We start from the raw sequence: 26392 nt of genomic DNA on the forward strand, positions 1-26392 counted from the left end.
CTCCGTGAAAACAGTGCGACATAAAATAATTTAAATATGTTTTGTTATTTACGTTTCATTTTTATTTTCTTAAAGTTTAAAATTTGTAGGATTAAATTAACTTTTCGAATTGCTCATTAAGGCATTCAACATGCCGGGGTTCCAAAATATATATTATTATACAGAAAATGTATTCTTTATTTAATGCTGATTGACGACGCTCGAACTATCACGGGGTGCATTGCAAGTTAACGCCCAAGAAAACACCTCGTGTTCGATAACAAACAGAGTATTTGGGTCTTATGTTTTATTCTGTGGGATATACAATGGTTAACTTAACCTGCAATACAGTCTTTATCTTACATACCGCAGTTTCCCTTCCCACTCAGTGTGATGCTCAAATCGTAGTAATACTATCCGCCAAAATTAAGCATAACTTTACATGATTTAGTGTGCCCGAATTACACATTCACGAGATTCCTGACACAAATATCTCTAAGTTCTGGCGGCTCTAAAATGCAACTTGACTAACTATCGATAGCCCTAAACCGTTCCGCGACATCCCCACCCCCGTGAAGCACTCGCCTTCACCACGTCCAGGACAGCTAGCCTCGAAGCGGGACGCATCATCGTCTTGGCTCGATCGTTAGTCCGCACCGCCGCTCGACGAGGGATTCCATCTCTTCCGGCGAACACCTCTTCCACGACGCCTCGCTTCCACTCTCTTCGTGGTATGGCCGGATCACATATGAACACCAGGTCTCCTCGACGAATGGGCTCGACATGCTTGCACCATCTCTCCCTGCGCACAAGCGTTGGCAGGTACTCATGCACCCATCTCTTCCAGAATCGATCCCGCATCATTCTCGCTATGCGCCACTGCTTCCTGGTAGCGCATCCGTTGGACTCCTGTCCATTATCCTTGGGAAGATCCGGAACATCGGGTACTCCTTTCAGCAGATCGTTGGGTGTCAGTGGAGCCTCCTGGTCCACCGTCACTGGTAGATGAGTGAGCGGACGAGAGTTCACTATACTCTCCGCCTCAATCAACAGGTTCTCCAGTACGTGCTCCTTGGGCGCGAGCTCCTTCATTGTGTGCGCCAGCACCTTCTTCACGCACTGCACCATCCTTTCCCAGGCGCCTCCCTCAGCTGGGTTCGCCGGGCAATTGAAGATCCATTCGATTCCTTTGGACGACAGCTCGCCCTGGATCTTTGCAGGCTCAAACACTTCGCTGAACTTCCTGGCCTCTCTGTCGGCTCCAACGAAGTTCTTCCCGTTGTCGCTCCTTATCCTGACCACCGGTCCACGGCGGCTCATGAAGTTCCTCATGGCGATTATACAGGAATCTGTAGACAAATCGTGGGCCATCTCCAAGTGGATAGCCCTTGTGGTTAGACACGTAAACAATGCCACCCACCTTTTCTCTGTGTGACGTCCAACAGTCACAAATAGCGGTCCAAAATAGTCCAGGCCGGTATACTTAAATGGCCATCCGTTGGCTTCCAGCCGGTCCTCTGGCAGGGGGCCCATCTCTGGCTGCGTAGGCCGCGCCTTCCGCAGCTTGCATACATTGCAGTTGCTCATCACCTTCCGTAGCAGCCTCCTTAAGTTCGTAATCCAGAACTTCTGCCGGATCGCTCCAATAGTTGCCTCCACGTTTTGGTGGCACATCTTCTCGTGGTGATGCTGCACGATCATCTCCGCCAGTGCCTCTTCGTGAGACAGTATGATCGGCCGTCGCGCGCTGTATGGCACACACGCCGCGTCGTCGATCCTTCCGCTGGCTCTCATCACTCCGTCCTTGTCGAAGTACGGTGACAACCCATACAGTCGGCTGCCCTTGGCGGCCTTTCCATGGCTGTCCACGGCAAACGCTTCTCGCTGTGATTGCCTTATCAGTGTGCGCTCTGCCTCAGCGCACTCCATCGACGTCAGTCCGTGGTCCTCTCGAACGCTACGTAGTCCACGACATCGTCGAATAAATCTGAGCACCCATGCGGTGCTCCTCACCAATCGGTTGTAACTTGAAAATCTCTGTAACGATATAAAGTTCGCCATGACTAGGGCAAACTCACATTTCATCTCCTCTTCATCTGGCGTCGGGGGATTCCAGTCCTCGCGCGATCTCGGCCAGCTTTCTTCTGATCCTCGTAAGAATGGTGGACCACTCAGCCACCGCGATCCAATGGACAGGTCCACGCACTCGCGCGGCCTTGTCGCGTCATCTGCCACGTTTTCGGCAGACGGGATCCATCTCCATTGGGACGCCTCCGTGGATTCTAAGATCTCTGCCACCCGGTTTCCGACGAATTGCTTGTATCTCCGGTGGGTGCTGCTTATCCAGTGCAGCACAGTCTTAGAATCCGTCCATAGTACGCAGCTGCTGATCGCCACACCGTGCTCTTGCTTGACGGTGTCCATCAGTCTCGTTCCTAATACTGCTGCTTGAAGTTCCAGTCGCGGGATTGACATAGTCCTCATCGGAGCGCACTTCGTCTTCGAACATATGAAATGCGCCTGCACATCTCCGCTTGCGTATGTGGCCCGCCAATAGGCCGCTGCTGCGAACGCCGACTGGCTTGAATCCACGAAGATATGCAGCTGTAGTGTCCGCACTCGTCCATCGCCGAAATAGTAGCGTGGACATCGGAATTCTTCGATCTTCTTCATCCCTTGCCGCCAGCTCTCAAAGGCTGCGGCCAACGTGTCTGGTAGCGGCTCGTCCCAGCCGACTCCTCTCCGCCAAATCTCTCGCATTAGTACTTTAGCGGTCACCATGTAGCAGCTCAAAAACCCAATCGGGTCGAACGTGGACATGACCAGGCTCAGGAACTCCCTCTTCGTGGGGACGCGTTCTCCTGTCATCACACTTCTTGGGACTCGATGGTATTTGACGCCGAACTTGAAGTCATCTGTAGCTGGCTGCCAGTACATTCCTAGTACCTTCTCCTCAGCTTCGGTCCATCTAACGCTAGCGATGGATTCAAGTGGGTTCAACGCTCTGACCACACTTGCCGAACTGGAAGTAAATCGACACAAATTAAAACCAGCTTCTGCATGTATATCTCTCACCCGTGACGAGACGGCGATAGCTTCTTCTTCACTGGGGAAACTGTCGACGTAGTCATCCACGTAGTGATACTCGTTGATCGCCAGGACTGCTCGCGGATCCGTGCTGCTATACTGCGAAGCATTCACGGTCTTCACATAATCCGCCGAGCATGGTGAGCAGGCCGCTCCAAACGTCATCACCTGCATCTCGTATATGTCGGGCTCCCGACGATCTTCTCCGTTCCTCCATAGGAACCTCTGGGCACATCTGTCCTTTGGCTGCATCAATACCTGATGAAACATCTCCTTGATGTCGGCACAAACCCCAACTGCTCCTTCCCGGAAATGGAAGAGCACCGCTGGGAGGGGTTTGTAGCGCTGTGGGCCTTTCATCAGCGCTGAGTTCAGGGACACTCCGTTCACCTTGGCAGCCGCGTCGAAGACCAGCCGGATTTTTCCAGGCTTGTTCGGGTTCTCTACTCCGAAGTGCGGCAGGTACCATACCTTGCCTTCCTGGGACCTCTGGACTTCCTGGGGCTCCAGTCGTCGTGCGTAACCCTTCTTGACGTAATCGTCCATAATTCCTTTGTAGGCCCGCGCGAAGTCCACATCGCGCTTCATTTTCCGCTCAATGTTGACAAGTCTGTTGAGTGCCATACTGTAGCTCTCTGGCAGTCTCACCTCGTCGTCTCTCCATAGCAGCCCAGTCTCGTATCGTCGGCCTACTCGCTTAGTCGTCTCCTCCAGGATACTCAGGGCCCGTGCGTTGCCGTCATCTGCGACTGACGGCGCCAGCTCCACTCCGCCAGCTGCGACTGGCTGTGCCGGCTTCACTCCGAAACTCTCGATCTCGAAGTAATCGCTGACCATCTTCTCCAGAAGATTATCCTGTGGCACGGCTAGGAGGCACGATCTCTGAAGCGGTGAACTTGCCTTTCCTTTCACCGGTCCATATACCACCCACCCAAGTGGCGTGGCTGCTGCGTATGGCCCTCCAGATCCATAGCTCCTGGTTCTGAAGGGTATTCCTAGGTGCGCATGATCCAATCCAATTAGGATCCTTGGCGCCGCATTGTTGTACGGCTTTACAGGCAGACGTACACTCGCGCCCGCTGCCTTCACATCCTCTCGACGCAAGCTCTGCATCGGGAGACTCAGGTTTGCTACTCCGTACACATTCTTCAGCGCATGGCGCTTCGGCTTGCCCGCTGCGCTGATCTGCAGGCTAACCATCCTTGTGTGCTCTTTGACGGATTTTCCGCCGAACCATTGCACATTTAGTTGTCGACTCTCGCCTCTCAGGTTCAGGCTGCGGATGAGCTCGTCGTCAATGAGCGTGACGGACGAACCTTCATCCAGCAGTGCGTAGGTGTCGACCTGCGTATTCTCCCCGTACAACGTCACGGGCAAAATCCGGAACAGCAGGTGACCTCCATCCGAATCGACACAACTCAAGTTCCGGTGCGATAATTCCTGGCGGTCGCATGTCGATCGCCTCTCATCCTCCTTACGTCCCGCGTCTATAACTGCAGCTGACGTAGGCAGGCTCTTCTCGTTGGAATCCACTGACTGTGGCATTCGTATCCGTCGGCCGCTGTCTCTGTACAGCTGCCGGTCTTGACTGCTCCGCTGATCCCTCCTGCGGCCTCCATCTGCGACTGGCGGTCGTCTGGGATGTCCAGCTGGGTCATGGAGTAGGTAATGATGCCTCATCCGGCATCCGTAGACGTTGCATCCTCGATCCTTCGTGCAGAACCGGGCCATATGTCCATACTCCAGACACGAAAAACATAACCTCAACCTCTTCGCGGACTCGATCCGCCTCGTTGTAGAAGCTCGGTTGAATTCCTTGCAGTCCTTGATGCTGTGTTGTCCCTCACACAAGGGGCAACATCTGGGGCGGTCTGCATACCGCTCCTCCTCGCGAACACTATTCGCGTGCAATACCCTTCGTCTCGGGTGCTCCTTGATTCCGACGTCCGTGACAGTGCACACCAATTTAGCGAATTCATGAAGCCACTCGCTTAGATGCACCACTGTCGGATATGGCTGTATCGTAGCCGCGTGCTTCGCCCAGTCCAACCTCTTGCTCACAGGCAACTTGGCGATCAGCTCCTCCATTAGGGTTGGATTCCCTAAGTGCTGGCTGCCGGTCGTGGTTGACTGCAGGAACGCTGCCAGGTTGCTCACCCTTGTGGCGAACGGCACGATCCTTGCGATGTTGGCCTCCTGTATTGGCTGCACATCGCGCACGCTCTCCAGTTGGCTACGGATCAAAAGCTCCGGACGTCCATACCGGAATCGTAGCTGCTCCATAACAGCTTGCACATTGCTGGGGTGGATGAGCAGCGACTTCACAGCTGCTCGGGCTTCACCCTTCAGGGCTTTCACTAGCCTCTGGTTATTCTCCAAATCTGTACACTGGTAAGCTGCCGTTGTCTCCGTGAACGCGCACAAGAATATTGGCCATTCCTCTGGCTGACCCTCAAACTCGGGAAGATCAGGCAGTCTGCGTGGCGTCCATCCAGGTATGCTCGTCGCCGCCATTCCATATGATAGGGGCGATGGCGTTGATACCTCCAAATTGTGTGTTGGCTCCCGTGGCGGGTGAACATAACCTCGTTCAGGCTGCGCCGTGGCGGTAACACAAAATGGCGGAGAATACCTCACTGTTGTTGTTGTACAACTCCGTGTGACAGGTTGCCCGTTTGCCCAATGGCCGCCAAGCGTCGGCGCCAAATTTCCACTCAATTGTGGCGGCAAACTTGCACTCAATTGTGCCGGCAACTGCGCATCCAAAGATGGCGTCACTCCAAGCTCCGGTTGCAGATTGTCACTCATAATCTGCCTGGGCAGGCTCTCACTCGAGCCCTGCCGTGGTGCTGCTCTCAGACATGGCACCGTTTCACTCAAACATGGCGGTGTATTCGCCGTACCGCTCACTCCAACGCCGCGTGCCCCGACTCCAACGGGATCCCTGGCGGCCTCTGCATGCCCTTCATTTGCCCTTGCCTTCACCAGCTCCGACTCTAGATGTGCGATCCTTTCCATGAGGGCCGCCACTTGTACAGTCGTGGAGTCCGTAAGCTGCCCCGTAGCTGCGGGCTGCAGGTTACTTGCCGCTTCACTGGCGGCTACTCCACTTTCCTTCGGAGTCTGTGGCCGCTGCCGATCACCAGCCACACTCGCAGAGCTGGCCGGCTTGCCAGTTGCTGTGGCCGTGGTGGTCGCAGTTGCGGGAGCACCCCCGACATCCAGTCTGGGGCTCCGCCGGGGCGAATGCTTCATTGGCATCTTCTCGCAGAGTGCAAATCCAATGCACCTTGCGAATGCAGAGTGCGAATAAAAGAAAATGACGACGCTCGAACTATCACGGGGTGCATTGCAAGTTAACGCCCAAGAAAACACCTCGTGTTCGATAACAAACAGAGTATTTGGGTCTTATGTTTTATTCTGTGGGATATACAATGGTTAACTTAACCTGCAATACAGTCTTTATCTTACATACCGCAGTTTCCCTTCCCACTCAGTGTGATGCTCAAATCGTAGTAATACTATCCGCCAAAATTAAGCATAACTTTACATGATTTAGTGTGCCCGAATTACACATTCACGAGATTCCTGACACAAATATCTCTAAGTTCTGGCGGCTCTAAAATGCAACTTGACTAACTATCGATAGCCCTAAACCGTTCCGCGACAGCTGATATAGAATACCATTCGTTGTTAGTAAATAAAATTATCGAATATACCGAAATATATTAAATATACATATATTAAATATTGTTTGCATGTTTACAATTAATTAGTTTGGTACTTCAGAAACATTTATGATTCATTTGATTCCAAAATAAACAAAACAACTCTAAGAATAATATGCAACGGAAAAACAAAAGCAACCAGGAAATTTAATTGTGTAAGGCACTGTATATGAGTATAAATAACAGGAACAGTAAAACAGTACTGTTAGAAATCGATAACATTGCAATCGAAGCCATTTATCGCAGATGGCACACGCTGGTGTCCGCGTTTCACTGTGAACTGCTCTAATTCGCGTTGTTCGGCAAAAGTTACAAGTTATTTGCAACGCGGCGGTTTGCAGGTTGTTTAAGTTATTTAGCCTATGCATTAGTGCACCCACCACCGCGCCAATGCCAACACTCTAGAAAATACGAGTAAGTAGAGCTTTGCGTGGATAAAAACAGCCAACTAATATGTTCCCTACTTTTGCATCTGTGTGTGTTTGTGTGCGGGCGAAGAATTATTTCTGCAGCCAAGCGGGAAAAGAGGCATTGAACAAAACATCAGAAACATGGACGTATCCCAGCCGCCACCGCAGCTGCTCACGGCACCCTCTGCCCTGGCCACCAACTTTACATCGCTGCCCCCGCCAAACATGGGCGGCCAGCACTATCGGTTCCATCAGCACCATGGGTCCAACAAGCACGGATACAACCAATTCAAACCCTTCATGCCCGGCGGCTTCCAGCGGCCTTTCGGAATGTCCCAGGACGACTTCGACGGCAAGCGGCTGCGGAAAAGTGTAATGCGAAAGACGGTGGACTACAACGCGTCTATCATCAAGGCGCTGGAGGTGATTCCTTAGGCTCAAACAGAACACAAGAAGATTTGCTGTGAAGTCTCGGTTTATTAGTAGCAAATAGGTGGTTGGGAATTATCGTTGTTTTATATTTTGAAGCACTTAAAAAATTTGCAATCTGTGTCACAATTTTTAATTATTATTCGATCAGCAGATGTGTAGTTATTAGTGGAGGATGTAACCATGTAACTTTTTTTAGCCAGATTAAAACTATAAAATCCTTTATTATATATACACCAAATATGTAGGTATCAGATATAATCTGGCTTCTGTCCATATGTAGGATAAAATTTCTTATTTCCGGTATAAACTATGAGTAAATGGGGGCTTTAAATGGAGGAAATATGTTACGTTAGAAATATAGATTTATAAGAAACATTTATTGTCTCTTTAGCTGTGATATGTATTGTTAGTCCTTTTTAACGTTTCAAAAATATACTTTCTTTTCCTTAGAACCGATTATACCAGCGTGATTATCGGGACCGCCTGGCCTTACAGCCGGACAGCATTTATGTGCCCCATATGGTGCCGCCCTCAGCTTACTTGGACAATCCCTCAAACGCAGTGACCACAAGGTTCGTAAAGACGGCTACAAATAAGATGCGATGCCCGATTTTTACACTGGCCTGGACGCCGGAGGGTAGACGCTTAGTTACCGGGGCCAGTTCCGGCGAGTTTACGTTATGGAACGGCCTAACCTTCAATTTCGAGACCATTCTGCAGGTGGGTTTCCGTCAAAAGATCCCGTGGGATCACGTCTAATCTAATGTTTTTAAACAGGCCCACGACATTTCTGTGCGCACGATGGTGTGGTCGCACAACGACAGCTGGATGGTGACCGGCGACCATGGCGGCTATGTTAAGTACTGGCAGTCCAACATGAACAACGTGAAGATGTACCAGGCGCACAAGGAGGCGATTAGGGGAATAAGGTATAGCCATTTAATTGTAATTGTCGAATGTATTTACCATTTTATAGCGGATGCCGCCAACCGACCAAGACAAACCCAAAGCCAGATTCTCGTTGCTCACATAGTTCATTTAGTTTGGGTCGCTTTGGCCGTTTTAGGTATTTTTGTTGCCTAATCAACATAGTGGATCGGTTCCTTACAGGGCTGTTGCAAATACATATCAATAAAGCCGTCAATATAGCAACATGCCATATAGATATCAGTTTCGCCTTTTTGGCTATATACGTTTTAACCTCTCCGCCACTAGAACAAAAAGGCTCAAGTATGTTGTAAGCCGCGAACTCTTCTGTGATATATCAATAAAAATGAAAAGAAATAAAAAGACTGAAAGTAAAATGATACAAATGCAATATTGAGAAAAGCTAACAATAAAACCATCTGACTAAGAACACAAGAAACCCCTGCACAATTTTATTTCCGCGGTCACAACATTAAAAATAAATAAAATGCATTGTGCACTGATTGTTCGAAAAATCGGGGGTTTGAGTGTTTTCTTTCTCAAGACTGTCGCATAATCTTGGCGTAAGGACAACACCGATCTATCAAACAGATCAACTAAATCGGCCACATCTTTACATTACATACAAGTTATATATGGAAACAATTTACTTTTTATAAAAAAATAATTTGGTGATTTTTAATGCACTCAACTATTCAACAGGCAATGCAATTAATAAAGATTTTATGTATTTTATGTGTATATTTAAACCACTGGTACACAACTTGAATAGAATTTGTATAGAATAGGAGTGGAAATATAAAAATGGTTTCATGTAATTAAATGCGTCTGCTCAATTTTAGACCGATTTCTTGCAGTACTTATGTCTTACGCACTCTTTGCTTTGTATTATTGTGAGCTTATACTTCACGTACCGAAAAAATGAAACGTTTTCCCGGATTTCAAACTATCAATTAATCAAACTAACTTCGCCCACACTCATGATCATTCTTCAATTCGTGATTTGTTACGTTCTAACACTCTCCAATGCAATCCACCAAATGCAGTTTCAGTCCTACCGACAGCAAGTTTGTCAGCGGCAGCGACGACGGGACCCTGAGGATATGGGACTTCATGCGGTGTCAGGAGGAGCGAGTGCTACGAGGTGAGATTTAGAGGGTGGTCACAATACAGAGCACCGAGCTTAACTATAAATTTCAATAAGGCCACGGAGCTGACGTCAAGTGCGTGCACTGGCATCCACAAAAGGGAATGATCGTCAGCGGAAGTAAGGACAACCAGCAGCCCATCAAAATTTGGGATCCAAAGAGCGGCATTGCCCTCGCTACTTTGTGAGTACTCAAACCGCATCTTGGTTTCTACCGCACATTACTAAATATTCATTTTATTCAATCGTCATAGACACGCCCACAAATCCACCGTAATGGATCTGAAATGGAACGACAATGGCAACTGGCTGGTCACCGCATCCAGAGATCATCTGCTCAAGCTCTTCGACATTCGCAACCTGCGGGAGGAGGTTCAGGTCTTCCGTGGTCACAAGAAGGAGGCCAGCTCAGTATCCTGGCATCCCATACACGAGGGCCTCTTTTGCTCTGGCGGCTCCGATGGTTCCATTTTGTTTTGGAATGTTGGGTGGGTGCTAGCCTCCTATTGCTTAAAAGTTAACTGGATTGATGACATTCTTCGCTTACAGTACCGATAAGGAGATCGGCTGTGTGGAGACGGCACATGACAGCATTGTTTGGACTCTTGCCTGGCATCCGCTGGGTCACATTCTGTGCTCTGGCTCCAATGATCATACGATCAAATTCTGGACGAGGAACAGACCGGGAGATCTAATGAGAGACAAATACAATCTAAACACATTGCCTGCTAGCCTGGCTGCCCTGGACGAGTGTGAATACGGTATGTTACCCCTTATTTTGTAGAAAAAAACAATGTTATTATGTACTCTTTCTTTCAAACAGATGATGCAATTATACCGGGAATGGGACCCGAGGACCGGGTGGAGTTTACTGAAAGTTTAACTGCCGACAAAGGCTTTATTCCCGGCTTGGATTTGGATCCTACCAAAGCAATAAATGACCGCGACCGGGAAAAAAAGGTCCCGTACAGCAAGCCCATTCCCCGCAACTTCCAGGTGAACTGGGCAGGTCCCAGGAGAGCGGACGATCCCAGCGTGCTCAGCATTCACGAGGAGCTGGCCGCCCGCGAGGCCAAGGACACCACTAGCGGACTGAACCACCAGCAAATCAGCGAGAACACAATGGAGGGCATCTTGGCCAGCGGCATGCTTAACGGCCTCGATCCCCAAACCATTGTCGGGGTCCTCGTGTACAACCGGTTCATTCGTGTGCACCCGGACTCTCGACTAATGGCAGCTATCCGTCAGGGAGCTGAGTTTCTCAACAAGTACATCGACGCTGGAAAGCTGGAGGAGCTAAATGATGTAGTTCCAGTGAGAGATAGGTCCAGATCTGTATCCCCCACAGTGGAGGCACGTGGGGAGGTTGTTTCCCCGCCCACCAAGAAGTCCCGCTTCGAACCACGTCAGCATAACGCCCAGTTGGTGTGCGTTCGAGAATTAATGCAACTGAAAAAGCCCTTCCTACAGTCACTAGTCGCATCGAAAGCACAGCAACCCAACACGGAGTTTGTGGACGAACCGCCGCTAGAGCAAAGGGATAGGGAGCGGGAACGAGACGGAGAGCGCGAAAGTCAGCGGGAGCGCGGTCGTGAACGGGAGAGAGACCAATCAGGGGGCAGGCCCAATCCCTGGGCTTCAAATGCCCCGTGGTCAAACAATGGCAATCCTGGAGGCAATGGCAATGGATCCAATGGCTTTAGCAACAGTGGCGCGGATGGTTTCAACGATCGGGAACGAGGTGGCCAACGTCGTCGGCGGGGCAACAACAACAACGCCGGTCCTGGGAACGGCGGCGGAGGCGGTGGGAGCAACCGAAATCGCGGTCGCAACAACAACAACAGGCGTTACTAATCGCTATCCCACCAACACACCCATTTACACATTCTTCAGTTATAAGCCACATTATGTCGTTGACTCAATCTCTTTTGCAACTTTTGCTTTGTAATGCTTAAATCAATTTATATTGCTTTACAAGAAACGAAAAGAAATTCGGATTGTAATATATTATACGTATTGTATCTAATTTTTCGAGTATTTTCAAGTGATCTTTAGAATGGAACATTTATATCTTTATTTCAGTCACAATCCAGCTCTTGAGATCAGTTTCGCCAAGCAAACCTAAAACTCATTAAGCAATCTACCCAAACCAACAACAATTCTTAATATCTAAAACCAATGCTATTGAATCTGAAGAATTGAGAAATAACCTACGGGTCAGGTATATAGCGGCAACACCAAGATGGGGGATCCAAAATCCTAGCACCAATAACACCGTACTTCTAAATTCCCCCGGACCCAAGTACATCATTATATCCAGATCCGACCCAGTTCTCGACCCTGCTAATAGTTTTTCATTTCTAATCAAAGAATTTCGCCTGCGGAGGCGAAGTCGAAAAATGCATAAAGCTTAGAAACAGAACACTCCAAATCAAAACAAAATCATCCTAGACGAGCGGAATGCCTTAGCTTCTAGTGCTGCCAGTTCTCAGTTACCTTATAGTTTTATACTTTAAGTTAGCTTTCAATAAATAAGTATCTTTATTTTCTTGGAAACCTTTTCTTTAGATTTTGGGTCTAGCAGCTATTTGAGATTTAACATTTTATTTTGACCTTCCAACCATTTATGTAGAAAAAGCAAGGTTGCAATTTTTGTACTGTATATTATATTATTGGCAGTTCTTTTAGTTTTGTGCTATTTGCTATCTTAACTTTAATAAAATTGAATATACACAAGACAAGCGTGATTGGAGAACGACTTTGAAATATTTATTATTGGAACCCTTACTAACAACGAAACTAGTGAACATGTTTCAGGCAGTCAGTGAATTGCGGCGACTGCTGCGGTTACTGATACTGTCACGTCTTTCGTTGGCCTCCTCTTGCGGGTCGGCGGCTAAGTGGTTGCTGTTGGTACGGGGGTGTTTGAAGTTCTCCTTGATTTCACGTTCCTCCACGCGCATTCTATCCTTGGTGTGTTGTTCGATGTGGCGCTGTATTTTTTCGGCAGAGGCCACCAACTTGTCAGCTTCTAGTATCACTTCTTTTGGCGTATGACTGCGGCTTCTGCTGATACTGCGACTGCGACTGCTACGATGTCGGCTCCGGTGATCCCGGCGGGAACTAGATCGCCTGCAGGAGTGTGAGCGTGATCGCGACCGGGAATAGCTGCTGGAACGAGATCGGCGTGTGGATGCCAGCTTTCGATTTTTGCGCTGTGGCGGCGTTTTGCTGCGGCTGCGGGAGGATCTGCTGTGACTGCGCCTGAAACAAATTAAATAGTCGGGTACATTAATTATAAAAATGGAAACAAGTATGCAACAGAACTGGAAAAATAACTGCGTTCATTTATTAATAAAAAAAAGAAGAAACATTTTGAATATTTACCTGGATCTTGATGAGTAAGATGACTTTCGGTAGTGGGAGCGACTGCGTGATTTCGAGCGTCTGGAACGACAAACAATACTATATTTTTTTTTTATAGTACTCTATAGTCATATGCTATGCATTACTTACCGGCGTCCACGGGAGCGGCTTCGGCTCCTTGAATACGAAGATGAAGAACGCGACCTATTTCTGAAATTCACAAAGTGTATACAAAACATTTAACTTCAGTGTAACACAAAATTTGTTTAGAAATCGTACCTCCCCCGTGAAGACTTGTGGTAGTAGCCATTGTCGCCTTCGTTTTCGTAGCGATCGTGCTTCGAGTTGTAATAGGAGTCATATCCGGAACGACTTCCTCTTATCCCGATGCCACGCCCTCTTCCACGACCGCGAGGTCTCGGAGCAAATCCACGATAATTGCTTGAAACTGGAAACGGGGCAGGCGGCCGATAAAGCGGTCCAGAAAATACACCTGGTAGGCCGTATCCGAACATCGAAAGAGACTGCATCCATTCGCTGGCAGCCTCAGCAGTGTAGCCTCCTGCTCCTGGAACAACGCCAGCAGCCATTGCGGCCACCGCTTTCAAAGGGTTCAGTGCGGAGTTAACATCGCCTGGTGCTGCGGATTCCGTTACTCCGTTGCCCATTTTGTGCCGCTTACTGGCCGCCGCTTCGTCTTCGCTGCTGGCGTCTACGGGCGCCGTGATTTTTTTAGACTTGCTCTTTAGAAGCCCAATAAGAGGAGTATTGCTTTTAATTTCCTGTACGATTTTACGCTGATCACAAATAAGTTTCTCAGTGGCAGCCTTGTACTTTTCGACCAGACGACCACGTTGGATGTCCTTATCTTCATCTTGTTTGGCTCGCCGGTTTTTATCCTTTTGTTTCAGCTTTAGTAGATAGACAAATGTTACATGATATTATTATTACTGCTTATTATTATAAGGCTTTCACCCACCTGTATTCGCTCGAATAGTTTTTCAAGAGTCCGTATGCTCTCCAGCTTGCGTTGCGCTATCATCAGCTTGCGCTCCTCGATGCGAATCTTTTGCGAGATTTCCACTTGGCCGCGCTCCTGGATCTTTTTCATGTGTTTTTCTTTGCGTCTTTCTTCGCGTTCACGCTGCTTTTCCGCTTCCGCTTTTTTTAACTCTTCTTGCTTTTGCCTGTAATTTTTGTTGCAATGTTGCGGGTTTTTGTTTTGCTTTTGATATATTTGTTATGCATAATAAATATTTGTTAACTGTTCGTCTAGAAGATACAGAAAACGGTTGGCTAAAGGCTCGCCTCAACCAGCGGCCGCCAGGTAAGAAGCATAAATATGTAAATGTAAAGTGGCTAGATATGAAAACAGTAGAATAGCAGCAACACTCAATGCGGAATATTTTAGGAATTAAAAAAGAAAGTTTGCAAATCTAAATATGATATTAAAACTTGTTTATAAGGACCATATGTACGTACTGAACATTACTGTGTTAAATTAAGATTTAATGAGGCCATATCTTTCAATTAGAATACTAATCAGACAGAGGTATTGCTTAATACTGCTTTCGTTCTCCGACCTAAAAAATTATCAAACCTTTCGCGTTCCAATTGTTCTTCCTGCTGTTTTTTTAGTTTTTCCCGCTCCTCGTCCTCGTCCTGTGCTTTTGCGATGCACTTTTTTCGCATCCTCTCTCTGCGCTGTATGTGCAAGTCGCTCAAATGCTTCTGTTTGTCGAAGCTCACACAAATGTTGATGGCTTGAGTCTTGTCCACAAACTTCCGAACCAACTTAGTGCCCCTGAACTCGTCCATGGCTCGGACGAAGCTGGAGTACTCCTCGAACTGAACATATCTGCTTGAAAAAGTGTTGACTTCACGAGCAAAATGGTTTTAAGTTATTTGAAACTTACGCTTCAAATAGAACATCCTGCTCGAAGCTAAACGTCCGCATGCCGTTAATGTCCGCCTGCATGCTCTTTCGGTAAGGATCACAGATGGGTATGTCCACCATCCGGACGCGTCCAAATTTTTCAAAGATTCGTTTAAAGATGCTCTCGCTGGGCTTGACGTGCTCTTCGTGCTCCGAGTGCCGCGGACAGAACCAACGCATGGGCAGATGGCTAATGTGAATGGTGTCCGGACGTTCACCAGCCTTCATTTCATCCATGTTTCTGGCATCCCGGAAGTAAGAGTCCCAGTCGTGTCGCGTTGGAAAGTCATCCTTAAACTCTGCACAACGCACTCGGAACGACTCACTAAAGCCGGAGATGCGTAACGAAATGCCGTCTAAACGTTGGATGGCCGCCCTCAGACGTTTCCGCTCGTCCAGCTCAGCTTCCAGTCGGATGGTGTTTACAGTGCTTTTTGAGACCTGGCCGGGCATAGGCATTATTAGTATCACGATTCTTTTAGGATTATTTCTAGAGTTCTTAAATTTGTGAATATTATTTTTGTGCATAAAAAACGTGTGGTATACAAAATTGTTTCATAAAGTCAAAATTTGGTACTTACTTTGAGCAGCAGAAACTTGTCAGGCTTGAGCTCGGCGCCCAGTTTGTCCATTATCTCAAGGTTAGATACGGATTTACCGGACTTGATTGATGGCAGCGACACGGAGATTTGCATTTTGGCCAGAGGCTTGAGGTACAAGCTGTGCGGCAGGTAAAGAGGAGTGCAGTCTGCCACATTTTCTATAGTCTGGATGTGGGTCATTTTGAAAAGGTGTTTTTTTTTTTTGATTCGAAACAGTGCAATGTAATAAGACAAAATACAGAAAGTAATATTTGTGTGTCGAGTATCAAGTAAGCAACCTAAGCCTAGAGCTATAACCTAAGGAGACATCCCAAGAAACGCCCAAGATAACGCCAAGAAAAAAGGAGCCCGTGTCCCTTGCGTAGATGAGTGTTTCATGAGTGTGAGTGTGACTTAATGAGTGGGCCTAATGGGGTATTGTCGTTCTGATGTTGTAAATACTACTACAAGTACAGATGGGCTATTTAAGTATAATAAATGCTGTGACTCTTTTGTATGCGTTTGCTTCGCTATTTGCTAAAAAGAAAAACTATTTCGGGTAATTTTATTTGCACTTTTCACTAGAGGCGGCCGACTTTCGATAGGTTTCCTAACGAAACCATAGGGATGGACCAAAAACAGGGCTCGTTTGACAATTGAGGGTATTTGCAACAGCTAAACAGAATACCGTAAGGTTTTGGTAAGATGTTTAGTAAAAAAAACAGGATACTTAACTAAAATAAATGTTTAATTATGGAAGTAGGTACAGAATATATTTCTATATAAAATGTCGGACTCTTAAACATAGAGATTCAAATTTAATTCAAACAGTGAATTGTTGAAACTTTTATAAGTTTTGCTTTAATAACAACTTTACTTTGTGTCCCAGTAGAGACCGGCCAATGAAAATCGGTTGGCAACCATTGTGTTTCGTATCCCCACCAGCTCTGCTATCGATATCAACTTGAAAATCTGTTGTCATTCTCACATCGCAAGGCATAAGCAAAGACAAAAAAAGTGAGAACCAAGTGCGTTATTTAATTTTTATACCATTTAATTTAATTAGAAATCTAAGCAAAGCCACAAAATGCGCAAGTGAAATTGTGTGACTCTAAATACCTAAAAGGCTCTCGTGCCCGCATCGTGTAAATGGCAAAAAACTGACGCGAAAAGTAAAACTGCCAACAACAAGCAGCAGCAAACAGAAAGCATAAGCAAACACTAACAACAACAACAACACTGACAGGAGTAGTAGCAACAAAAACGCAATTGTGATAGACAAAGAAATAGATTAAGAAAGGGAAGGCGAACAGCGAAAGAGAACCGAAAGAAAGAGAATAACGAAAACAGCATAAATTATTTGGAAAATATTTCTTGGGCCGAACATATTGATAGACATTTGGACTAAGGAAAGTCGAGTTAATGATATTTGCACATTTGATACGCAACGAAAACAGTTTTAAAAGTAATACGCAGACGGAAAAAGAAGCAGAGCCATACAAAATAAATAAGAAAAGCGAGAGAAGGCGAGGAAGAGAATAAAATAACACAGTGGCGTTGAAAGAGAGGGAGCAGCAACCGAGCGAAAATAAAGAGGAAAAAATGCAACTGTTGTTGATGAAAATAAAAACAATCACACAAACACATTGGGTACAGATACAGCCACAGCTGATGTAAAATAATTTGCAGAGCCTGTGTGTTCGTGCCCGTTTACAATTGATTAAAACCAAAACACACCGCGCACACAACCAGACAACAATAACACTTTACACACGTACTCTCGCACTCACACACACGCAACACAATCACACTGACGCACTATTGTGGAAATTGCTAAGAGAATATAAGGTGAGTGTGAGTGGGGTAGTTTAATTAATCGTTAGTTATAGTTTTATGCACACCAACGACAGTGCATCCGACGACGCCCTTTTAACTGCAGAAATCCCACCCGTCCTCTTTTTGCACCCCATTGCAACTACATACACCTGCTGCCATTTTTTGTATCGCTTTTGAATAACTCCAGCAACCCTCACGCTTTGTGTTCGTTCGTTTGAGCCAAATTGCAATTAATTGCCATAATTTACATATTTTACAAGAACACCGTGCAAGTCTGTGTGTACTTGTTAGTCATTCGAGAGCTTTTTGTTTTAAATGCACTGCACTTGAATGAGTGCAGAAGGAGAGGGAATAAAGCAAAACAACATCTGAGTGAGCGAGCGGGATGCAGAGAAAGGCATGGAGCGGGGAAAGAGAAAACGTAGGATGAGCTGCAGCTCGGCTTGAATTATCGAATATCGATAAGATGCAGGCGATCAGCTGATCATGTGTTTAGTCTTCAACCGATTTTTCAGTTTCGTTTTAATGGTCTGCTATTCTTTGTTTTTTCGGCTTTTCTGTTTCTTGGCCAAATTTGTTTACATTTGCATTTAAATCCCATTTAAGATGATGTAAATATGTATACATTATAATTAAGTGCTGGGGCTACATACAATTAAATGTAGTTAGACACACATACACAACCACACATTAGCCAGCCCCGCTCTCTTTATGGTTATCCCTGCTAGAAAGAGGGTTTTCTGCCCCCCACAACGACAAAACAAAAGAAGCGGCTAAGGCTGATAAACTCTGACTGCGCTATAATCAGTTTGCAGTGGCAGAGAAGTTCAGTTTAAGTTCACCCGGCTGGGTTCAGGGTTTCTGACTGCAATCCTCTTCTACAAGTCCGCTATTTGGCACCTAGACTCGCCACAATGATCCGGTAGCTTGGATTTTTTGATTGCGGAGTACATCAACCTCATATAAACTTCATAAGCAGTTCAGTTCAGTACGTCAGCGTCGGGTTTTTTATTTGCATTTTGTCATATCTTAAGCAGCAAAAAAGCGTAGGTTTCTAAATTCTCTACATTTTATTTAAATACAAAAATTTGTTTTAACATCCAACAGGTGTTGTTATTTGCCTCACTTTGGTATGTTTTAATGTAAAAATAAAAGTGCAATGCTTTAAGTCCGTACAATCAAGACTACATAATGAAACATTTGACTCCGAGCTATCCACCCAATGACATTTTGGGGGTTCTCCCGGTTATCACACATATTTTGATACATACCCCCTAAAGTGTAATACAGATACAGCTTACCACCCCTCTGATAAGATCTTATCAGGCTTGTTCGCTATCGAATCTATTTGGATTGAAGAGTCGGCGATAATTGCATTGGATGATTAATGCTTTCTGCCTATCAATTCCAACGGCTATTTCATCAATTTGCCTAAGTGAACCTCGCGTTTTTACCTGGGCATTATATATGATCCTGAGCTAATCGTTCCTGGTATTTCGTCAGCTATAAAATCGGCGTACCGTTACACGTGTTCGCAAACTGTGGAAAATTTTGAGAAAACTCTCCCTAATATCCCGTATCTTGAAAATTAAAAAGTTTCGTTTAACGGAATGGTACAATGCGCTTAGGTACAAAATTATCGCGGAGTCAGGTAAACGCTGATGCGTCAGCGTCGCAGTTCGCTTCAGCGTTTGCATTGACACATGCGTGCAGCATCGCTCTCTCATTCTACAGTGATGCCACACATCTCTTTCGAAATATTGATATTTCTAATCTATTAATGAAACTAAAAGTAAATTAATTATATATGTATTAAAAGGGTTATTTTTTGTTATTCCGACGAGGAGCTAAACTCGTGCGTTCAAACTTCTTAAATTAAACTGGTTTTGATTTTGCTTGCTTTATTATACTCGTTACTCGCGGAGTAAAAGGGTAAACTAGATTTGTTGAAAAGTACGTTACAAGCAGAAAGAAGCGTTTCCGACCCTAAACTATTTTTTTGCCACGCCCACAAGCCACCCAAAAGTGTCACACCCACTGTTTTTAAAACATATGTTTATTACTTTCATAAAATCCTTGTTTTCTATTTCTATCAATATGCCTGAAAACTTCTTGTTCGCACTTTCACTACCTGCATTCGACTTTAGCGTAACATTCTTTCTTGTTTTAGATTTGGCTACAAAATAGCTGATTCATCGTCACACACTTGCGGCGCTCTCTCGCCCGCTCAAAGTGTCTCCGTCTTTCGTCGTGCGCTCTGCTCTCCGCTGCTCTCTCTGCTGTGATCATTTGTTTTCGAGCCACCCGCAAGTCTAGACGTGTTGAAATCAAGGTGCGTTGATAACACGTTTCTTTCTGTTGTTGTTCTGGTTGCTGATGTTTACGGCTCGCAAATAAATAAACAGTGTGGGGAATAGTGAGTGCGCGTGTGTTAAATGCGGAGCCATGCTCTATCCGCTTTTCCGTTTCCCATGCTAGGCGCTTTATCGCCAAAAGCCGTCTACGAGGCTAAACTGTAAACAAAATTATAAAAATAAAAATGAATAAGCGTCTGTGCACATGCTCGGCCTGCTATTTTTTATTGCGACTCGGAAATGGACCAGTTAGTCATTAACATTTAAACCGCCCCCCCACCATGCGCCTACTCCCTTCTATTGTCCCTGTGACGACACAAAGAGAGCGAAAAGCAACTGCGACAGTCTGTCTAACAGCTGTTGGGCAGTAAAAGTGATCCAATAAATGGCTTAAAAATAGCTAAGCAAATCTCTGCCTCTGCGGTGGATTTACTAGTGGATCCAATCGTTGTAAGCGGTTGAGTGTAGTTGGTTTTTACGGTTCAAAAGGCAAAAACAAAAACATTTTTGACAAATTTTCTGAAACCGTACTCACGTGTACGATTGTGTGGTGTTGGAATGCTCAAATGTGATATTGTTTGTTACTTTGTACTTAATTGAAACAAAAACAAAAGTGTAAAATAAGGAGTGTAATTTAATAAGTAAAATGCGTATCACAGATTAGACTATCTGTACTCATCAGTATTTTTGTCTTACAGCTAATCAATAACAACACGAGTATAAGAAAACCATAAGTACAGGCACATGTACCGATGAGGAAATACCACTATATCGTCTGAAGCACTGCCAAACCATTCAAGAGACGACAGCATCAGGATTAGAGGGAGGAGAAGCGGGCGTGGGAGAGGGAGGAGCGGGAGGATCCCCTCCAGAAAGCGGTAGCCAAGTCGGAGACAGAAAATCACCAACGGCTTCATGATGCTGTACGTGTTCCATGTGGACGTCGGCCGCATGCTAAGCTTTGACATGAACGTTGCACTGCAGCCAGTGGAGCATCTAAAGGAGACGATCCAGAAGCTACACAACATCCCAGCCGCTAACATTGTTTTGCTGGTGAGCGGAGGCGAAATGCTAACGCACTCCACCCAAGTGTCGTGCTACTCAGCTGGCACGGACACTAATCCTATCTATATGTTTCTCACGGGGGACGAGCGCCTACCGCCAACGATATTTAACTCGGACGCCGACAACGAGCTCCGTCGTCAAGTAGAAGAAAGTCACCGGTTACCTCCGGCCCTGGAGACAGTGCGTCAGCGCGCTCAGCTGGCTCAACACATGCGCGAGTTGGCCAGAAAGGAGGAGGATCTGTGCGAGCGTCTGGTTCATGAGCAGCACCTGCAGCAGCAGGGCTGGTCGGCTGTGGTGGCCAATATGGAGGATTTGACAAACGAGTTTTGCGACCGCTTCCAAAATTTCTGCTCCTTTTTTGATCGGCATCTCCAGAAACGAGAGAGCTTTTTGGAGCTGCTGCGCAACTTTCCCGATGATCTCAAGCAATTGGGCAGGATTCCCATACTTCCGGATCTAATGTCTCTTGCCGAGGCCGAGTTTCATGGCTTTGACGAACTGTTGGAGAACGACGACGTCTTTACTGCCCAGCAACAGCCAGCGCAGCAGCAGCAGGCTCTCACCGAATCCTCCCAATCGGATTCTCCCAATAAAAAGCTGAAAATGGGCGACGAGGTGGAAACGGAATCTGATGAGCAGCCGGAGCGCGGTGTTCAGACTAGCAGCAGTTCGCTTTCCCGTCGTCCCAACCTAAATCTGCTGCAGTGGATCAGTTCCAAGGGTAACCACAGGGCCCTGCAGCTCATGTCAGACGAGTGCATCCAGGGACTGGACATTTTCAGTGCGGACATTTACGAGAAGCTGAAGGAGGAAGTCAATCAGATCATTAAGTTGGCTAACCAGGCCGATGTTAAGGAGATAAAGGGCCTCGGCGACCGTCTCTGCAGGCTGGAGGAGTTTAAGTTCCGGATCAAGAAGATGGTGCAGGAGCAAAAGGAGCAAGCACTAGCCCTTCAGCAGAATGAGGCGCGGGCGCAGAATCTGCGCGACAATTCCGTCCTCCCGGATCTTTGCCTCTCGCATCGCTCCCAGCTACAGGTAATGCTGGATAATCACACTAAGATACGCGAGTACTGCCGCTGCATAGCCAACTCCAAGGATGAGTTGGGCTGGAATCTGCACACACGTCTGCGGCGGATCGTGTGGATTGAGAATGGGATGAGTGAGTTTGACAACAGATTGCTGTTTAATCATCGCTGCTTGCGTCGTGCCGAACGTCACATCTGCATCATCGAGCAGATCCACCGGGCGCCGAGCACTTATGTTTCGGCCGTGGCGGAGGTGGTGCGTCGGAAGATCTTTTCGGATGAGTTTCGGCAGTGGGCCACTCGACTTTCTGCGGACTTTGATCGCATCCACAGCGAGGAGTTGCGCCGAAGGAGAGAGTTCAATGCGAGCTTTGAAGGCCATTTTCTCAATATTCTGTTTCCTGGCATGGGTGACATGCCCCCAGCTTTTGCAAATGAGCACCCCTTGACCTTTGACACACGTCTCCCTTCATTGAGCCGATCGGACATGGAGCTGCTCTCCTCGCAGTTGCCAGAACTGGCCGCACAGATGCAGTTGCCCGACATGAAGCCTGTGATAGACTTTTTCGCCCTGCGTTCGGTTAAGAATGTGGACCGAGACCAAGAGGAGGACCGGGATATCCCACTAAATGTTCCACGTTTGGCTGAGCTACAGGCGCAGGCAGCAGCCTCTGATTGCGAAACTGATACGGAAACAGAGTTCGAAAAGCTTAGCTCCACTTCCAAGTGTGTTGCTACATCAACCTCGACCAGTTTGGTGGAGCGAGTGGCACAGAGTACTGCTACCGAGGACCTGCTAATGCTAAGTGCTGGCACCCTAACCGAAGAGAATGCAGGCAGTTTCCAGAGGATGCGAAGCGATATGGAAAATATGTCCAAGTTGGCCCGATCATGCCTTGCCGAAGCTCGTTCCAATGTGGGCATCTTTCGCAGTGACGTTGCCAACTACCAGGATGAACTCCAGTCTGAGTTGCATCTTCTGCGAGATAAATGCAATGTGCTAAAAATGTTGTGTGAGACACGGGAGCAGAAATCGCAAGAGAAGCTGGAGAAGATGCGCCTAAAACTGCAAATGGTAGAGCAGGACAAGCAGGCTGCGGTGGCCCAGGCGCGTGAGGAGCTTATCCACGAGCACAAAACGGAGCTGGAGTCCCTACGTTGCCGATTTAAACTGATGACCTCTATGGAGCGCTCACCATCGGACAGCAGTCTTGAGAAAATAGAGCGACCGACAAGCAGCGCTAGCGTGGTCAGCGCAAACGCTGGTGTGGATATCGACCAACTGCTGGCCCAGCAGCGCCAGGAGTTGCTGGCCCAAAAGGAACGTGCCATTAGCGAAGCCGTTGATTCGGAACGATCACTATGGCAATCACGTCTGCTTCCCCTGAACTCTGAATCTGTGATGGCCAACGTGGGCATATTAAAGGACATGTTGGCCGACAAGGAAAGGCAGCTGGAGCAGCTGCGGGAGCAGAATAAGATTCTCACACAAGAGACGTACCAACTGAAGACCCGACTGGAGATGATCACCAACGAGGATGGCAACAGCTGGCTCAAGGAGAAGATCGACTATCTTAACAAGGACAAGTGTCGGCTGGAAGAGGAGCTCAGCCAGGAGAAGAGCCGGCGCCAAGAAATGGAGTCCAGTGTGGCCGCCATGAGAAAGTAAGAACCTTTTTTTATACCCGTTTAATTAATGCTAACAATTAGCTTTTCCGCCCATAGCTCTGCCTACGATCTGAATGTTGGTGGGCCCCTGACCCGATCGAAGTCTGGCGTAAATCCCAGTCACCGATCTATCGCCTTGGAAGGATGTGCACGAGGCGATCTTGTCTTCGTCGTTTGGAGCATGCGCCACGCGCAATTTATGGTCGTCCAGGACTCGCTCACTTTGTACTTTGTCCATGCCGACAGTTTGGCTAGTCTGCAGTTGACAGCTCCGAACACACCCACTCCGGCATTGGACCCCTCGCAGACAGTTGTGGATCTCAACCAGATTCCGCTGCCCTACTACGCCATTGGCCGGGTCACCGACAAGGAGTACTGCCAGGCGCGAAAGGTGTGTACATAATAAAATATTTATCTAGCATAATAAATTACCAGTGTGGTTTCTTTGCAGGATGACAATCGGTATCGCGTCAGTAGGGGATCCAAATTCTATCGCATCAAGCTGGCCCCTTTGCCCTCTCGAAACGCTTCGCGGCGTGAGCGCTTAGAATGTAAGTAACAATTGAGGCTGGTGTATCCTTCTGAGTTGGGAACACTGAATCATTTAAATGCATGTCCTATATGTATTTGAAACAAATTCATTTTACTCAATATTGGTGATATTTTCTTTTAAATATTGAGCTAGCTTTGTTTAATGGTTAAGTAATCTATGATCTATAAATGCACTAAATTAACTTACGATTTCCCTTTTCAGCCAGCTCATCCACCGCCGCTGTCGTCGTATCGCCCAGAGATGTCATTGATGCTCCCGGCAGCAGCACTAGCGTCTATCAGAACTTCAAACAGCGCACGGTGAGCATTACGAGCGTAAATGAGGAGGATGATGAGTCGGCATCGCTGCTCAGCGAGCGTTGTCGCTACATAAGCGTCAGCGAAGAGGATGAGTTGCATGCTGCTGGTGGCTCAGTGCCGGCAGTAACAGCTGCTGTTGCAACAGCCCCATCGACAGCATCATCATCTGCAACACCAATTACAACTGCTGCATTGGTAGGAGGAGGTCCGACATCAACTGCTACGACGGCAGTAACTCAAGCACAGTCTGTGATAACAGAGCAGCCAACGGCATCAAGTAAACTTAAATTGGATCTACTGTTGGCCTCTGCTGATATAATAACACAACCCCTAACACAACAACCACACCAACAGCAACAGGAACTTGAACCACCAGCTCAGGTGGGAAGTGCAGCGCCTTTGGCTGAAACAAGTTCAAATAAATCAATCCAACCGGAGAATCCGGAACCGGAAACCATCACCATCTATGTGCCCCCCAATCCCCCAGCTGTATTAACTGCTACTCCCTCTACAAGTGCTAGCATCCTGGCCAGCATCAGTGCGGAGCCTATTATCAGCACAGCCTCCATGCTGCCAATGTCTATTGGCACGGCGACCATAAGCGAGGACTCGGACGAGTACCGTTCGCTGGAGGGCAAAGATGATGGTGATGCCGATGAGTTTCCGATTTCTGGGTAGTGCACCTTAATTGGGAGGCACATATAACTACTAATATACATAAATGGAGTGTGTATCTAGGCTAAATCTTGTACTCTATGTAGGAACCGCGTCAAATCCAACAAACAATATTCGAAAATAAGCCTCAGTGCCGACACACACAATACAGTAGCCTCAAACATCAACAGCAACCTTTAACAAAAACAGCAACGTGAAAGTTATATACTAACTGATTTAAAGTTAGCCAAGTGCGCAATATATATTCAAAATGAAACTAGAAACAAATGTTTTAATGTCTGCTTAATGAAATAATCTTATCAAATCTAAAAACGGGCCCTACCCCTTCAAACACAACTATACCGAGATACAGGCACAGCTAGGATTTTCGAAATTTGTATTTAAAATAAAAATAATGTACTTTAACAAATTCACCTTATAATCAAAATATTTACATCGGTAGTTTTCGGTTTAAAGTTATTATTTGCTTAATTTAGTGCCAAGAAAATTATTTCCAAGTCACATTAGTTTCGTAGCGAGTAAAATTGAGATGAGGAACACAAAATTATATTTTTTATAGCCATTTTATAAAGACTATAACACAAAGAGTTTGCACACACACCCACCCTAACACAACACAGGGTTCAGCCTGCAAAAACACAGTTTTATGCTCAGCTTACAACACTCTCTTCCCCTGTCCCTCCAAAAATTAAACATTCTACTTTCTCTCCTTGTCTATATCTAAGATATTTTGATTTTTCGACTTTGTGTATATAAATAAGAACGGAAATCGACGAATAGTTATTTATGCCTTTATTAATACAAGGAAACACTTGAAAATTACAACAAAATAGATATATACCATTTAATGATTTATGCGTTATAAAGCAATAGTTTTTTTAACGCAAAGTGTAAATATAAAGAAACAAAAAATTAGATTTAAAATAGTTTAAACGATTTAAATGAGGAAACTTGTAAACGATGGTGTAACTGAAGCGGATCGCAGAATTGTCAAGCTTACAAAAAAAGTGTAAAATCAAAAATCAAATAAAAAATGGTAAACATTTCAAAACTACGACTGCTGTTTTAATCTATGATTAAAGAAAGATAATTTCTAAACTTCCCACCAATGTGTTTAGGCTATTTTAACTGAACTCCAATTTCGAACACACTTCCATAAATTGGTGCCAGCTGACTTAAGGGGGGGGTAGGGTTTTGAGGGTTCAAAAAAAGTAATTTTTTTTAATTGCATATTATGAAAGTATAGTAACTCAAGATTGTTGTCTGTAAATAGGAAGTCAATCGGAGCAAAACTCACAAAGATATAGCTTTGGAAGTA

The 26392-nt window shown here is 46.3% G+C and overlaps 4 protein-coding genes across 8 annotated transcripts; 2 read left to right on the top strand and 2 right to left on the bottom strand.

Moving 5' to 3' along the window:
- Positions 1-252: 252 nt before the first annotated feature.
- LOC26535673 lies at positions 253-6751 on the bottom strand. 2 transcript variants are annotated; one of them, XR_001453997.2, is made up of 2 exons: positions 347-6751; positions 253-291 (listed from the first exon to the last, which is right to left on the bottom strand). XR_001453997.2 is itself a non-coding variant. In XM_039375463.1 (2 exons), exon 2 carries the CDS (start codon positions 6325-6327, stop codon positions 523-525), a length of 5805 nt encoding a protein of 1934 aa, XP_039231397.1. In that variant the 5' UTR covers positions 6328-6486; positions 6542-6751; the 3' UTR covers positions 253-522. The 2 variants fall into 2 exon arrangements, 1 of the variants encoding a protein (XP_039231397.1); XM_039375463.1 differs by having other exon boundaries at positions 253-6486; positions 6542-6751.
- A 223-nt stretch (positions 6752-6974) lies between these two features.
- On the top strand, positions 6975-11736 carry LOC6537513 (pre-mRNA 3' end processing protein WDR33). Its single transcript, XM_002098023.4, has 9 exons — positions 6975-7208; positions 7293-7627; positions 8087-8356; positions 8414-8565; positions 9610-9707; positions 9768-9894; positions 9965-10198; positions 10260-10471; positions 10534-11736. The coding sequence occupies exons 2-9, from the start codon at positions 7346-7348 to the stop codon at positions 11562-11564; spliced, it is 2406 nt and encodes an 801-aa protein (XP_002098059.1). The 5' UTR covers positions 6975-7208; positions 7293-7345; the 3' UTR covers positions 11565-11736.
- A 721-nt stretch (positions 11737-12457) lies between these two features.
- LOC6537514 (A-kinase anchor protein 17A) lies at positions 12458-16200 on the bottom strand. Of its 3 annotated transcripts, none has more exons than XM_002098024.4 (8): positions 15594-16200; positions 14993-15453; positions 14677-14934; positions 14056-14263; positions 13356-13987; positions 13227-13286; positions 13098-13157; positions 12458-12974 (listed from the first exon to the last, which is right to left on the bottom strand). In XM_002098024.4, the coding sequence occupies exons 1-8, from the start codon at positions 15792-15794 to the stop codon at positions 12524-12526; spliced, it is 2331 nt and encodes a 776-aa protein (XP_002098060.1). In that variant the 5' UTR covers positions 15795-16200; the 3' UTR covers positions 12458-12523. The 3 variants fall into 3 exon arrangements, with proteins under 3 accessions (XP_002098060.1, XP_015048380.1, XP_039231399.1); XM_015192894.3 differs by having other exon boundaries at positions 13098-13175; XM_039375465.2 differs by lacking the exons at positions 14677-14934; positions 14993-15453; positions 15594-16200 and having other exon boundaries at positions 13098-13175; positions 14056-14615.
- Positions 16201-16580: 380 nt separating this feature from the next.
- Positions 16581-26366, top strand: LOC6537515 (RB1-inducible coiled-coil protein 1). Of its 2 annotated transcripts, XM_015192895.3 has the most exons (6): positions 16581-17441; positions 19600-19761; positions 20482-23544; positions 23605-23938; positions 23999-24098; positions 24302-26366. In XM_015192895.3, exons 3-6 carry the CDS (start codon positions 20699-20701, stop codon positions 25075-25077), a joined length of 4056 nt encoding a protein of 1351 aa, XP_015048381.1. In that variant the 5' UTR covers positions 16581-17441; positions 19600-19761; positions 20482-20698; the 3' UTR covers positions 25078-26366. The 2 variants fall into 2 exon arrangements, with proteins under 2 accessions (XP_015048381.1, XP_002098061.2); XM_002098025.4 differs by lacking the exon at positions 19600-19761.
- Positions 26367-26392: the final 26 nt, after the last annotated feature.

Source organism: Drosophila yakuba, chromosome 3R, assembly GCF_016746365.2.
Source record: "Drosophila yakuba strain Tai18E2 chromosome 3R, Prin_Dyak_Tai18E2_2.1, whole genome shotgun sequence".
NCBI lineage: Eukaryota > Metazoa > Arthropoda > Insecta > Diptera > Drosophilidae > Drosophila > Drosophila yakuba.

Excerpts from the sequence above, each read along its gene's own strand:
- LOC6537513 (XM_002098023.4), top strand. The coding sequence starts at position 7,346 with ATGGACGTATCCCAGCCGCCACCGCAGCTGCTCACGGCACCCTCTGCC. Across the intron at positions 7,628-8,086 it reads CTATCATCAAGGCGCTGGAG|AACCGATTATACCAGCGTGA; the intron begins GTGATTCCTTAG and ends TCTTTTCCTTAG. Across the intron at positions 10,472-10,533 it reads CCTGGACGAGTGTGAATACG|ATGATGCAATTATACCGGGA; the intron begins GTATGTTACCCC and ends TCTTTCAAACAG.
- LOC6537515 (XM_015192895.3), top strand. The coding sequence starts at position 20,699 with ATGATGCTGTACGTGTTCCATGTGGACGTCGGCCGCATGCTAAGCTTT. Across the intron at positions 23,545-23,604 it reads AGTGTGGCCGCCATGAGAAA|CTCTGCCTACGATCTGAATG; the intron begins GTAAGAACCTTT and ends TTCCGCCCATAG. Across the intron at positions 23,939-23,998 it reads AGTACTGCCAGGCGCGAAAG|GATGACAATCGGTATCGCGT; the intron begins GTGTGTACATAA and ends GTTTCTTTGCAG.
- LOC6537514 (XM_015192894.3), bottom strand. The coding sequence starts at position 15,794 with ATGACCCACATCCAGACTATAGAAAATGTGGCAGACTGCACTCCTCTT. Across the intron at positions 14,264-14,676 it reads GAACAATTGGAACGCGAAAG|GCAAAAGCAAGAAGAGTTAA; the intron begins GTTTGATAATTT and ends CAAAAATTACAG. Across the intron at positions 13,287-13,355 it reads CACAAGTCTTCACGGGGGAG|AAATAGGTCGCGTTCTTCAT; the intron begins GTACGATTTCTA and ends TGTGAATTTCAG.
- LOC26535673 (XM_039375463.1), bottom strand. The coding sequence starts at position 6,327 with ATGCCAATGAAGCATTCGCCCCGGCGGAGCCCCAGACTGGATGTCGGG.